We start from the raw sequence: 13,849 nt of genomic DNA, 5'->3' as shown, positions 1-13,849 counted from the left end.
GCGGCCACTGCACTCCAGTCTGGGCGACAGAGTGAGATTCCAACTTAAAAAAAAAAAGAAAAAGAAAAGAAAAATGAAAAATGGGTATATGATAACTGACACATAGAAAACTGAAGCAACTCTATAGGCAAATATGGGAATTAATAAGAGAATTTATCAAGGTTGCTAGATATAAGATCAACATACAAAAATCTTTAGCTTTCTTTTGTAACAAAAATAAACAATGATAGAAATGGGAGAGAAAAGACATCATTCACAATAGCAATAAAACCATAAAACAGTATCTAATAAAAGATGCACCAAGATATTCACAGAGAAAATTAGTTGAAGAATATTTTTTAAAAGACCCAAGTGAATGAGAGAAAGTATGCCCCTGAATCAAAAGTCACAGCTCAAAAGATATTAATCTTCTCTAAATTACACTACAGAATCAATGCAACCTAATAAAAAGTTCTTGGGAGATTTTCTTTTTCTCAATGAAACTTGTCAAACTGATCCTAAAATTAATGTGAAAAAGTAAAGGTTTCAGCATAGCAGAGGCAATTCTATAACATATAAATAAGAATAATTTGATAGCAAAAATTTGAAAAAACCCAAATGTCTATTAGTATGGGAATGGATACATAAATTGTGGTATATTCATGCAATGGAATACAATGCAGCACTGAAAATGAATAAATGAGATTCCACAGGTATTAGGAACATACAACGAAATGAAAACATTGAATAAGAAAAATAACTTCCAGGTTCTTTTATGTTCATTTAAAAACTGACAACAAAACAATGATATTATTTAAGAACACACAAATGGGTAATAAAAATGTAAACATGAAGTTTCTTGCCTCTGCTGAGTAGGGGAAACTTGGGGCCAGTAACAAAGTGGACTTTAGCTTTATTTTTTTCTTATATAAAAAAATCTGAACTCCAAATGACAAAATATTTACAAGTATTCATTCCAAGTTGTGGATATATGAGTATTTGTTATATCACTCTCTGTACTTTCCTGTATTTTTAAGGCTTAAAGCGAGAAAAGGAAAAGGATGATATGACACAGAGAACTTTATAATAGCTGGGATTCCTGAGCAGAACCTGAGGGGAGTGGAGGTCAAGTCCCTCTTCTCAGAGTCAAGGGAAAAATAATTTAGAGTCTTCCTTGATTTTTGCGGACCATGTACATTCCCCAGGTCAGCAGTCCTCCAGGGCCCCTGTGAGTGTGGAGAGAGGCAAGCCCTCAACCTGGTTCCATGCCTTACCGTGTCCAGCTCCGACTCCAAGCTGCAGTTTCTAATGTGTGGCAACACCTCGCTGTACTTGCTAGGGTAGGAGGACGCCAAGTAGTCCTTCACCTGCTCCAGGTTGCTAGTTGTCAAAAAGCCATCTTCCAGGTCAAAAGAATTGGTCAGCAGCAGAATCACCCTGCAGAGCACAGCATCAGATCAACCTTCACTGATCAGAAAGGCCTCTGTCACCAAAGCCTCTCATCAACCTCTTCTTTTCTGATTAGGTGAGAAAAAAGAACTTGCTGTTTGGTGATCCTTTTAAAGGACAGAGTGATGTTGAATGGCTTTGAAGAGGCCTCAGATATGAACAGCGATGACAATAGAAACAAAACCCACACAGCTAGACTATTTTAACCTCTGGATCAGAGTAATCTGAGAAAACTTTCTGTGATGATGGCAATCCAAATTGTGCTATCCAATTTGGTACCCACTGGCCACATGTGGCAACTCAACATTTGAAAGTGGATAATGTGACTGAAGAACTGATTTAAAGTAAAATGGGCTGGGTGCCGTGGCTCACGCCTGTAATCTCAGCACTTTGGGAGGCTGAGGTAGAAGGACTGCCTGAGTCCAGGAGGTGGAGGCTGCAGTGAGCCATGATAGTGCCACTGCACTCCAATCTGGGTGACAGAGTGATCCTGACTCAAAAAAAAAAAAGTAAAATGTAAATGCTTTAAGATGTAAATTAAATTATTTAAATGATAGTTAAGTTACATTGATTTAAATTTAAATTTGTTAATAGCCACGTGTAGCTAGTGACTACCAAATTGGACAATGAACCTTCTAGATGATGTTTTTGTATTTTGGGTAAGGGACTGCAGAAAGTAAATTCTGTAGTTTCTGTGGCTCAGCTAGGAAGTTCCTGGTTGCTATTGAGGTAGCAGAGATGGGACAGAAGAAACTAAAGCTTGTTGGTTGAATACTCTATGATGCTAAGTGCTTTGAACACGTAATACCACCCTTATCCCTGCGAGGAAGACATTGACTGTCCTGGGCCCCCCAGCTCCTGGTGCTGTGGGGGGACCCGAATCTGAACCCTGGACTGAGGACTCCAGAGTCAGTGCTCTTTGCCCCAGCCCTTGCCTTTGTGGCATCCACCTCTGCCCAGGTGCCCCTCCAGCTCAGAACTCCAGGGAGGCCTGGGCCTCAGTAGGACAACCCGGGCGTACTTGCTCAAGCAGGTTTCATAGTTGAAAGTGGCCTTGAAGCCATAGATGGAGAAGGTCACGATGCTGGCGAATATGGAGGTGGAGCTGTTGATGAGGGACACGATGATAGCATGCTTCTGGCAGTCGTTGGACGGCTCGTTGTAGCTGGCAAAGGCGATCAGGCTGCCGAACCCCAGGCCGAGCGAGAAGAAGATCTGGGTGGCTGCATTGATCCAGGCCTTGGGGTTGGCCAGCTGCTCCATCTGGAAGGCCAGCAGGGCCGGGGCTGATGAATCCGGGGCGGGATCCCACTCTCCCAGACCCGCAAAGAGAGGGCGGCTCAGAGAAGGGAAGGCAGCTGCCCTCAGCACACAGCCATGAGAGGCAGGCCATGCTGCGGCCTATGAAGCACACAGCATTCCTCACGGCATAGCCTCCACAGTGCCCTACCACAGGAGTGTTGTAGGGTGGAATAATGCAAAATGCATCGAGCTCCTGATTCGTGGGCCAGGCACTGCATGGGCCTGAGCATTCGGCGTGAAAGTGTCATGACCTGGTTGTGGAGAGCTAGGTCGGGCTTCAATCCCAGCAGTGATATCAGGGGTGTTTGGAACAGGGGAATAAGATGTTCTGGGAGATGCTGCAGTCATTTTGCTTCCAGGGGCTGGATTGGCTAAATGAAGATCTTTCCCGCCCCCCGCCATGGGCAGTAGTGCCCCGACCAATGAGCACTGGCTGTGAGTCGCCTGGAGATGGCGGATCAGGGAGGGATTGTGGAAAACTCTGCAGGGAAAGGGGTGCGTGGAAGTGTGTAGCAGGTGAGCAAGATGGCTGGAGCAACACTCTTGGTAAAGAGCTCGTCAGTGGTCTGGAAGGAGGCTTGGAGAAAGGCTGGGGGCAGGCAGGTCAGCAGGGAGACTGGGACAGCAAGTCAGCTGGGGGTAAGAGTGAGGAGAAGGGGCTGGAAGAAAGACAATGTCCCAGAGTTAACAGGGCGTGGAGACCATCTGATAGAGGGAATCCAGGGTCCACAGGTTGTCCGCACCCCTCACCACAGCCTGGTGGGCTCCCAACAGCCTCCCTGGGCACAGCTTTTGCCCACTCTTCATCTTCCCCTCTTCTTATCCATCTCAGAAGGTGGCAGGATGAGTGAGGGGCCCCGTGAAGGTCCTCCCCCTCCAGCCCATACCTTGGGAGTGAACATGTACATCAGGCCATTGGTGGCTCCGTGGAGCGTGAGGCCCCTGATCAGGTAGATGATCAGCACGCAGTAGGGCATCAACGCAGTGAAATACACCACCTGTGGGCCCCAGAGGGTGGAGTCAGCCTCCTGGAGAGGTGCAGACCACAGGGCAGACCCATGCCCCGGGGGACAACACCACCCTGTCTGGGGTATTCAAGCTGCACCACTTAGCTGCTGATGTCTGAGAAATTGGTCTTCATTTTTTCATGGTAGCTTTGGCAGTTGCCTGTCATCCTCTGGGTAATTCTAACTTTTACAAAGCCTGAGAAAAGAGACCTTGCCCACCCAGGATTGGAATTTTTTTTCCCTGTAGATCAGCTTGCGTGTATGCCAGAGCCTCGTATGTAAAGCAAAGAAATATTTTGCAGGATTGCATTTTGTGTAAGAGTTTTCTTAAAGTTTGGGTCCTCCTGTGAGAATAGAGCTGGAGAACCATGTCCAGGTGGGCTTGAGTTACACTTGCCCCTCCCTTCCCTCTGAGGTGTGGCGCCGCAATTTCCAAGGTCACCAGAGTGGCACTCTGTGCCCTCTCAGCCTGGGGATGGCAGGCAGAATGTGTGGTGTGTCTTTTATCATCGCTTCTTAGCTGAGGTCATTGTAACTTGAGAAGAGTAATAAATCTACCCAAGGTTATAAGAAAACAAACCAGGTACACAATAGAGATGGGTAAGTGAAAAGATGGCACCTGGTCAGTGACCTGAAGGAACTCGAGGGACAACCGGAGGGAGAGTGACCAAATCTGTAACAGCGGGCACTTGGGCAAACTCCTGGTTTCCCTCCTTCCCCCCAGCTAAGCAAGTTTCCTGGACACTCTCTGGAATCTGACCCAGGGGCCTCTCTTTTTCCCCATCAAATGGGTAGGATTGCTGGACATGTGATGTAGCCTAACCTGTTGGGAGAAACCACCTCTGACAACAACAAAAATTCTGGGAGGAAAGAAAGGAGATGCCAACAAGGAAGTCCAGGACGGATGTGGTGGCTCATGCCTGTAAACCCAGCGCTTTGGGAAGCTGAGGTGTGAGGATCACTTGAGCCCAGGAGTTCAAGGCTGCAGTGAGCTGTGATCACGCCACTGCACTCCAGCCTGGGAGACAGACCGAGCTCCCATCTCTAAATAAAAAGAAAGAAATAAACAAAGGCGGCCAGGAAATGGCAGAGTGATTATGACTAGAGCTATTGGAGCATTTCTACCATGAAAAGGAGAGTCTGAAGCAGAGGAAATAGACAATAGAATAAATCAGTTTTCATAGCATGATACAGCCTCATCTAACACATTTATGAATGATCTGGAAAAGGGACAGTCTCATTAAATCTCCATGTTTGCAGACATCGTCCTCAGATCTTTTGGAGCATGCTCATAATTATTTGGCAAAGATAAATTACAAAAACTTTTTTTATGAGCGTGAAAATATGGGCCAAGTTCTCTGCTGGAATCAGGGGAATGGCTGCAGGTTCTAAGCCCTCAGGAAAGAGCCTCTGGGTGCTTTGGGGGCTAAGATGCTGGCCACCAGGGGGCCTTGGAAATCAAAGTAAAATGTCCTACCAGGCATGATCCTGGGGTTACCACTGGACCCTGGAATACCATGGGTAGATCTGGTCTAATGCCCCAAGAAAAACATGGTGGAGCTAGAGAAGCCAACTCTGATAGAGGGTGAGGCTCGGTGGACTCGGGACTTTAAGCAGGACAAAGCTGGAACTGAGTAAGTCATGCAAGGTGTGGAGCCAGCAGACAGGAGGCATCTCACCAAACCACGATGGTGGGAAGTCTTGGAGTAAGGCTGGGCTCTGCCCCACTCTGCCCTCGCTGGCTTATGCCCTTGAGCAGGTCCCTTTACTTCTCTGAACCTCGGGTAAGTGAGGTCATGAAATCTATCATGAAGGGCTGTCGCTAGAATGAGACAATGTCGGTGTCTGAGCCACGGCAGGTTGACAAGGAGCGACTGCATAAGATGGGGCACACTGGGGGACAAGACATATGCTGAAGCTTGAGGTAAGTGGCAGATGCTGGGACACTCAAAGAAAACCTTCTACATGGAGCAGGCTGGGGTCAAAGGGATGGGTCAGCCCAAGCAGGGGTATGAGTCTGTCAGGCCCATAAGCTCTCCAGGGTCAGTGAAAGCAGCTTAGAGCAAAGGAGCTCAAACTCCTGGCGAACTTTTAAAACTCCCAGTCTCAGGTCCAACCCAGACTGGCTACTGTAAAACGTTTAGGGACAGAACTGAGGCGTGAGATTTTTTTTTTTTTTTTTGAGACAGAGTCCCAGTCTGTCTCCCAGGCTGGAATGCAGTGGCAGGATCACAGCTGACCATAGCCTCAACCTCCTGGGTTCAGGTGATCTTTCTGCCTCAGCCTCCTGAGTAACTGGGAATACAAGTGCATGCCACCGGGCTGGCTAATTTTTCTACTTTTTGTAGAGATGAAGTCTCACTGTGTTGCCCTGACTAGTCTCAAACTCCTGATCTCAAGTGATCCACCCACCCCAGCCTCCCAAAGTGCTGGGATTATAGGTGTGAGCCTCTGTGCCTGGCCGGGAATTTTTAAAGCTCTCCAGATAATATCAATGTACAGCAAAGTTTGAGAGCCACGGGCTAGGATGTCCTGGGGACACATGCAGCATTCAAGGTCTTAAAAAAGGAAAAACTTGCTGTCTAGTTGCTTGGGTGGTATGAATTTGGGGCTGGCTGGTACATAAATGCTCTTTTTGTTTAGTTAGTGAGGAAGTCCTCATTTCGAGATTTAGGGTTGCAACTTCAGCCTCTGGCCATCTTCAGAGTCACCCAGTAGGTGACTTGTGCCAGCAACCCCATCCGTGCCCTCTGCGCCAGCACAGCTTCTGCCCCTGGACTGCACAAGACACTCCCTTGGCCTTGCCCAGACCTGAAGACAGAGGCGACTGCCTCGCAGCCCCTGCCCGCCTGCCTTGCTGTCCCACCTTGCCGGTAGACTCAGTGCCTCGCAGGATACACAGATACACCACGAGCCAGGCCAGAATGAGGCACAGCGCTGGCTCCCACTGCACACCCCCGTTGTCCTGGATGGATGGCGAGATGTTGAGGGTCTGCCTGTACCAGAAGTACTGTGTGGAGGAAGCCTTCTCACACTCCTCGTTGTAGCCCGTGAGGTTGCTGTTCAGCGGGCAGACTGACCACGGCAGGGGATCCTGTGGGACGGACACAGCATTATCTGGGGTGGGGGTGAAGACGGAGGCCAAAGGTCAGGCTGGGGACGACGGGCCTCGATAGGAGGCCCTTGGATGAGAAGGGCACTGGTCACCAAAGGGCAGGCGGCTGGAGCCCCTGAAGGTAGACAGGGAGGGGGAGAGTTGTCAGTGGGTGCAGGTGAGGCAGGGAGGGACGGGGAGGGGGCTCTACTCTCACTGCAATTCTATAGAGAACAACTGACTTCGGTGGGGGAGGGTGTCTCAGACACTGACTACCAACACACGATGGCAGGACCAGCTGTGACAGAACTCTGACCCACAGCCTCTGCAGCAACCAGCCCAGGGACTCGGTGTCTGGCCTGGGATGCTCAGGACTTGGCCGGGAACTGAGCAATTCCCTATATTTTGCCAACTCAGGACCAACCAGAGGAAGCCCTATAAGCTCCCCCAACCAATCATACAGGAGGTCCTGCCTCTGATCATCTCGATCACAGCTGTCCCTGGCCAGCAGCTGCCAATCAGGGCACACCCAGAGCCCCTGTTTTTCCACGAACAAGCTTTCACACACCTCCCACCCCAACCCCCTGCCTGCCTTGGGGCTTCTGCCAAGTGCAAGTCGTGGTGCTGACTCCCTTATTGCAGCCAGCTCTGAATGAACAGCCTCTGCTTGTGCTCATGCCGGTGGTCTTTGTATATTTCAGCAAGTTCTGGGATGAATATGACTTGGGTTCTGCCCTCACTCACCAGACACTGGGTCTGGAAGCTGACGGGGGATGAGGTTCAGCCCCCCACAGTTGTCTTGCTTGTATAGGTTCGAGATAATCTGGTGCTGGCAACTTGCTTTGAGCTCAAGTCAAGTTATACCCGACGCAGTTAGACTCCTGGACTTTGCAGGGTGATGCCAGTGAGACCCTTGTCTGCTTAAGCTACTTTGAACTGGCTCTGTCACTTATGAAAAAAAGGAGCCTCAATGTGTAGGTACAACAAACATGACTGAAGGCCTAGGGCTAAACAGAGGTGCTAAGCTGGGAGGGAGGGGAGGAAAGATTAATTCAGACTTGGGAGGTAGAGGACCTCAACGCTGCTCCACAAAGACCAGCTCCAGGTTCATTGGTCAGTTTTGCATGTATCTGGGCCCTACAAGCTCAAATTTTTTTTTTTTTTTTTGAGTTGGAGTCTCACTCTGTCACCCAGACTGGAGTGCAGTGGCCGCTCCCGGCCACCGCAGCCTCGACCTGCTGGGCTCAGGCGATCCTTCCGCCTCAGCCTTCCGAGTAGCCGGAATTACAGGCATGCGCTACCACGCCCAGCTGATTTTTTGATTTATTGTAGAGATGAGGTCTCGCTGCCCAGGCGGGTCTCGAACCCGCGGGCTCAGGCAATCCACTCACCTCAGCCTCCCAAAGGCGCGGGATTACAGGCTAAGCCACCGAGCCCGGCTTTACAAGCTCAAATTTCATTGGGCAAAATGCTCCTTTAACAGACGTGACTCTGACCACCCCATGGGGCTCAACCCATATCTTACAGCAAACAGAACCAAGGCCCAGTCATGGCCACTCTTGCCAGTGGCAGCTGGAGCCCGGGTCTGCACACCTGGATGGTGCTCGGGGCCCGTTCTGGTGAGACCCTTGGCTGCAGGACCACCCTCTCTTGTTGGAATGTGAGAGCTGCTCCCTGACTTTGACCCAGATTGTGTCCAAAGCTGGCCACCTGTAGTCTCTCTCTCCCCATGTGCATATCCACCCCCCCCATCAGAGGTGGCGTCTCCAGCCCTTCCCTGTGGGTCTGGGCTGCCCTGTGATGTGTACCGGTCAATGACATGCAGTGAAGAGATGGCGTGTGACTTCCGTGCCCAGACCCCAGAGCCCTGCAACTGGCCTTTCGCCCTCTTGGGAGTCAGCTGTCATGTGGAGATATTCGGGCTAGCCTTCCGAATGATGGGGCACAGGGGGAGAGAGGCCATGTGGAAAGAACCAAGAGCCTGGTGGTAGCCAGCATCAAGTCCCAGTCAGGTGAGAATGCCCTCATAGACCTGAAGCCTTTCCAATCTGCCCCATCTAATGCCCCTTGAGTCATGTACAGGCTGTGTGGGACTGACCTGGGTCCATTCTCTATCTGCTGACACCAGCCAGCCGCCTGATTCCTAACCTCGGCTACATGACTGGACCTCCCCGGGAGGGTTGATGCCAAGGTTGCAACCCCAGTGACTCTGATTTTATCTGTTTGAGGTGGCGCCTGGACATCAGACTTTTCAAAGCGCTTCCTGTATGCAGCCAGGGTGAAGAAGCTTTAGCATATAGAAGAGCTTGTCCAATGGGTCAGCTCCCAGCCCGCCCTCCCTCCTTGGAAGCCAATGAGAATAGAGATCCCCACATCTGCATGTGTTACAGCCCGGGTGCTTCTTCTGGGAAGGGTCACAAGACTGAGAGGACTAGCCAGAGACTGGGTGCACATGCCTGTGCCCGGTCCCACCTGGTATGTGCTACGTGACTCCCCCCTGGCTCGAGTGATCAATGCAGCCAGCCTCATGGGCTGGTTGTGATGATCACACGAGCAAACACTTCTACAGTGCTGGGGCCTATGCCTGGCCCAGAGCAAATGAAGTGAATGTCTGCAGCTACTGTTGCTACCACTATTATGTGCCCAGGGAGGAGGGCTTCGAAGCAGAGGTGCTAAGGGGAAGTCCATGAACCTATGAAGGATGGAATACATGATGTTCAGGAATCACTGGCCCCCACACTTCTGAGGATTAGAAAAAGGTGCCCCTTTCTTGAGGCACTTTATTTTCACCTTTGGGAGATGGTCAAATTATTCTTATTTTCTTGGGACAAGACATGCTGCTTCCATCTTTGGAAACCTGTCTATTTAATAGAGTTACAAACCTATAATGCTTACAATGTGTATGGCAAGCCCTTACTTGGGGGTGCTGTTTGCAGTGTACAACCTGCCCAACCACACATGGCAGCCCTGCACGGAGGAGAAACGGTCCCCAGACTTTAGAGTAAGAGAAGCTGCCCTGTTTCCACCCAGAAGGCTGTGGAGAGGCAGAGTTGTGGTCAGTCTTCATGGAACTAACAGTTCCACGAAGCTAAGCTCGGGGAACAGAGTCCCTCCTGCTAGGGATGGGAGCAACAGGGCAACTTGGGTAGGGCACAGTGTGGGGTGTGGATGTAGCACCTTCCAAGTGTAGATGCCAAATCAGGATTATTAGTCATTCACCCAAGCAGTCCCTAGGGCCCCAGAGTCCAGGCTATGCCCAAGCACCCCAGGGGTAAATTGGGATCAGTCCATAGTCCATGCCAGCCCTACCTTGCTTTTAGACTTTAGGGACAGCTCTATCCCATGAAAGTCTGGCTCAGGGGCAAAGGGTGAGACATCAGCCTGGTTAGTGCCTGTCTCTTCTTTTCCCATCTGGGAAGAGGTCAAGATGGAGAAGATGGAGGTGGTTCCTGGAAGGTAGGTGGGGGTGGTGACTCTGGGGTGGGGTCCCCAGAGTGAAAATGCAGGCGCCAGGGAAAGAAATGAACTGGGTAGGGGAGAGGAAAATTCCTCTTGTCTTGGATACAACACCAGCTCTCAGTATGGAATTGAGGCTCTCTCTTTCTTCTCCACAATTCCCAGTCCCTTCCACATATCCTACGAGTGTCAGCTATGGTGATGATCAGAACACAGAGCTTAGAATGTTTATCTCTGGGAATGGCCCCTATGTACTACAGAATGACAACGGATGACTTTGGGTCTGCAGGGAAAAGGAGAGGCTCAGCCTGGAGTCAGAAACCTGGAAGGACAAGTGACCATGCTTGGCAGGGGAGGGGGGGGGGCAGGGTAGGGCAGGAGAGAGGAGAGGAGGAGGATAGTCCTTACTGTCTTGCTGGGGTGGAGGAATCCCTTCCCATCAGTCCTCTCCCAGACTTCCTCCTGTGCCCACTATGCAGGAGGGCCTTAATATTTGGGGGCCACATCCTTCAGAGAGAATCCAGTGAGAGCCATGGATTCCCCAGAAACGTGCACACATGTACACACACACTCACACCACTCACACCCACACACTCTGGCTTCTTACAGCTTGGGCCTGTGCAACCCAGGCTCGGAAGCCCTGAAGCCTCAGACCCCACACTTCCCAGCTCCCTCCCCCACCACTCACCAACTTCCCTTGGGGCTCCCTGACCCCCATATCTGTCACATTCTGCCTCCACCCCTCTCCCCCAGGTGGGTGGCCCTGCTCGGCTCTCCCTTTCTTCCTCTTGCTCACCTGGAAGGAGTGGAAGAGGTACCAGAAGGCCCAGGCGTTGATGACGTTGTAGTACATGGAGAGGAAGAAGGAGACCACCACACTAGCGACCCCTACAAGGAAGTAGAGGGCATGCACGCTGAGGGTGGCCTCTTGGCAGGGGCCCCACAGTTGCACTCCCAGGACACGCCTGCAGTGACCGCCCTGGGGCCAGCCAGACCTCCCTCCCCCAGGTGTGTGTGAATATCAGATGAGACCAGGTACCCATGAGCACTTCCCGTGGGCTATTTTTTTCTCCCCACCCTCTCCTCATATTCTGGGACATTTTTTTTGAGATATAAGCCCCAAGTACTGTGCTAGGTGAGTACTTTATGTACCTTTGGGCCTCACAGTATTATCCCCTTTCAGAGGGAAGAAAACTGTGGCTCACAGCTTGTCCAACATCCCCCAGCTAGTAAGTAGCAGAGCTAGGACTCACACCTCGTGTGAGAAGTACTTTGTCACTGCCAAGTGCCACCCTCACACAGCCTCCTTGGCTCACCTGCACTCAAGTCACTCGGGTCAAATGCTGCCCTGTGGTGGCCCTTGCCTGAGGCAAACAAACAGCCTGCAGGCAGTCTGAGGAGGTGTGTGAGGGGTGGAGGGGAAGGGGGCTGTCCCCAGTCTGGTCCGGCCTGCATGAAATTCAGGGTAAGGCCTGGGAGCAAAGAGAGGGTTGGCAACCAGGTCTGGAGCTGGCCCTCTCCAGCCCTTGAGAGCCAGTGTCCCCTCCCCCCAGCCCCATGTACTGAGATGCCCCCATTAGTAGTTTGAAATTGGCCATACCGGAGTATCTATCCCACAGGTGTCAGTCAGTAAGTCCTACAAACCAGGGCTTCTCCTGCCCACCCCACCCTACTCCCAGAGTTGTTTTTTGTTTGTTTGTTTTACACTTTTTTGTTGGTTGTTTTAGAGTGGGAGTCTCACTCTGTCACCCCGGCTGGAGTGCAGTGGCACACTCACGGCCACTGCAGCCTTGACCCACCGGGCTCAAGTGATCCTTCTGCCTTAGCCTCCCAAGTAGGTGGAACTACAGGCACGTGCTACCACACCTGGCTAATTTTTTGATTTATTGCAGAGACAAGGTCTCGGCAAGTTGCCCAGGCTGGTCTCGAACCCCTGGACTCAGGCAATCCTCTCACCTCTGTCTCCCAAAGTGCTGGGATTATAGGTGTGAACCACCATGCCTGGCAGAGCTGGTTGTTAAACATTTACTAGAGTCCCCTCTGCCCCCATTGACACAGACATCTGGTGTCTTTCCTATGCAGCAGCAAATGCTGCCTCTGAGAAGTCTTCTGTGATTACTTACTCAGGCAGATTGTAAAACCATACACCTCCATGTTAAAAGTTAATAGCCATTCAAGATGAGGAGGCAGTTTGGGTTTGGAGATGATTTGTGAGGCCACTGGACATCTGAGACTAGGTCACGTACAAGCTTATACCTCCTTGTTCCCGAAATGTGGTCACTCCGCTTTCCTGCCTGCCTTCCTTTTGGGGAGCCAGGGGTGTTGAGCAGCACAGACTGCGGCCACTGCCGTCAGAGTTCCTCCTGCTTGGACAGGCAGCCCTGGGCTGTGAGGGCTGTGCAGGGTGGGGTATGATGTCCCAGAGGTGCTGGGACACGGGCTCGAGGACACTCAGGCGAGGCGTGGTCTGAAGCAGCGCTCCTCCCACTCTCCATGTGTGCCCCTGCTTCCGTGCGGGGAGATGTCCGTCACCCCACAGCCCCCCAGTGGAATGATGAAGATTAAATGAGCTCACGTGCCTAGGTCGCATAGGCTGCACCTGGCACAGAGTAACTGCCCACTAAAGAGACAGCCGGGCATCAGCAGGGAGCCGTTATGCGAGTCCCCAGAGTGGCTGGCAGCTAGGACTTGGAGTTGCTGCCATTTCCCCCTTACCCATGGCCAAGCTGAGGTCCAGAGAAGAGAAGTCACGTGGCATCAGTTTCCAGGGGGCGTGCCTCCTCCCCACCTCACTGCCCTGGGTCAGGAACCCAGCTCCTCTCAGTCCTCCTTCTATAGCACCCTGCCTGGGTCATTTGTTCACCCCAGGCGAGGGATCTCTCTTGGGCCTGGTGCTTGTGCCTTGGTCCAGCAGCTCTGCTGATGCACTCCCACCTCCCCCCGCCCCATGCTGCCCAGGATATGGTATGGGGGTCTCTGGGTGGGCGAGGACTGGACGTACCGACACCGCTGAGGTAGGGGCTGATGGCTCTCCAGGCGCCGATGCTGCCCTGCCGCATGCGCTGCCCCACCGCCAGTTCCAGATACAGGAGCGGCATTCCCTCCACGATGAGCATGATGATGTAGGGGACCAGGAAGCTGCCTGTGGGTGTCCAGAGCTGAGAGCCAGGCCGCCAATGGCTCTTCTCTGCCACCACCCCAACTTGGTGCAATGCCCCTCCATCCCCCTGCCTTTCTCTTGTTCATGCATCCTCCTGCCTTTCCACCCATCCATCCTCCTGTCTTCCTTCTCATCCTTTGTCCTTCTGCCGACACATCCCTCCCCTTTCCGTCCGTCCATCCCTCTTCCATTTCCTCTCAACCATCTGTCTGCCATCCATCCATCCGTTGTGCTTCCATCCATCCGTTCATCCATCCTCCTATCCTTTTATCTTCCTGCTCATCCATCCGTCTATTCATCCACGCATCCACAGGTGACATGGAGTCACACCAGTTGTTAAAATCTTTTTTTTTAGAATGGAAAATATAGCTTATTTAGAAAGTAAGTGTGTGTGTGTGTGTG

At 51.5% G+C, this 13,849-nt stretch overlaps 1 protein-coding gene across 1 annotated transcript in view; it reads right to left on the bottom strand.

Annotated features, from left to right (window-relative positions):
• SLC6A20 (solute carrier family 6 member 20) overlaps positions 1 to 13,849 on the bottom strand; it is a 27,743-nt gene that overhangs the window by 13,218 nt on the left and 676 nt on the right. Inside the window, exons 3-8 of the mRNA XM_021719207.1 lie at positions 13,289 to 13,429; positions 11,084 to 11,175; positions 6,604 to 6,831; positions 3,618 to 3,728; positions 2,450 to 2,691; positions 1,254 to 1,416 (exon numbers count right to left, since the gene is read on the bottom strand). Of these exons, the coding sequence (XP_021574882.1) occupies positions 1,254 to 1,416; positions 2,450 to 2,691; positions 3,618 to 3,728; positions 6,604 to 6,831; positions 11,084 to 11,175; positions 13,289 to 13,429 (977 nt within the window). The remainder of the gene's footprint in view (positions 1 to 1,253; positions 1,417 to 2,449; positions 2,692 to 3,617; positions 3,729 to 6,603; positions 6,832 to 11,083; positions 11,176 to 13,288; positions 13,430 to 13,849) is intronic.

This window comes from Carlito syrichta, unplaced genomic scaffold (genome assembly GCF_000164805.1).
Source record: "Carlito syrichta isolate Samal-C Ts95f unplaced genomic scaffold, Tarsius_syrichta-2.0.1 Scaffold314306, whole genome shotgun sequence".
NCBI lineage: Eukaryota > Metazoa > Chordata > Mammalia > Primates > Tarsiidae > Carlito > Carlito syrichta.
Note: the sequence above shows the minus strand (reverse complement) of the source record. Positions and strands in the feature narration are given on the sequence as shown.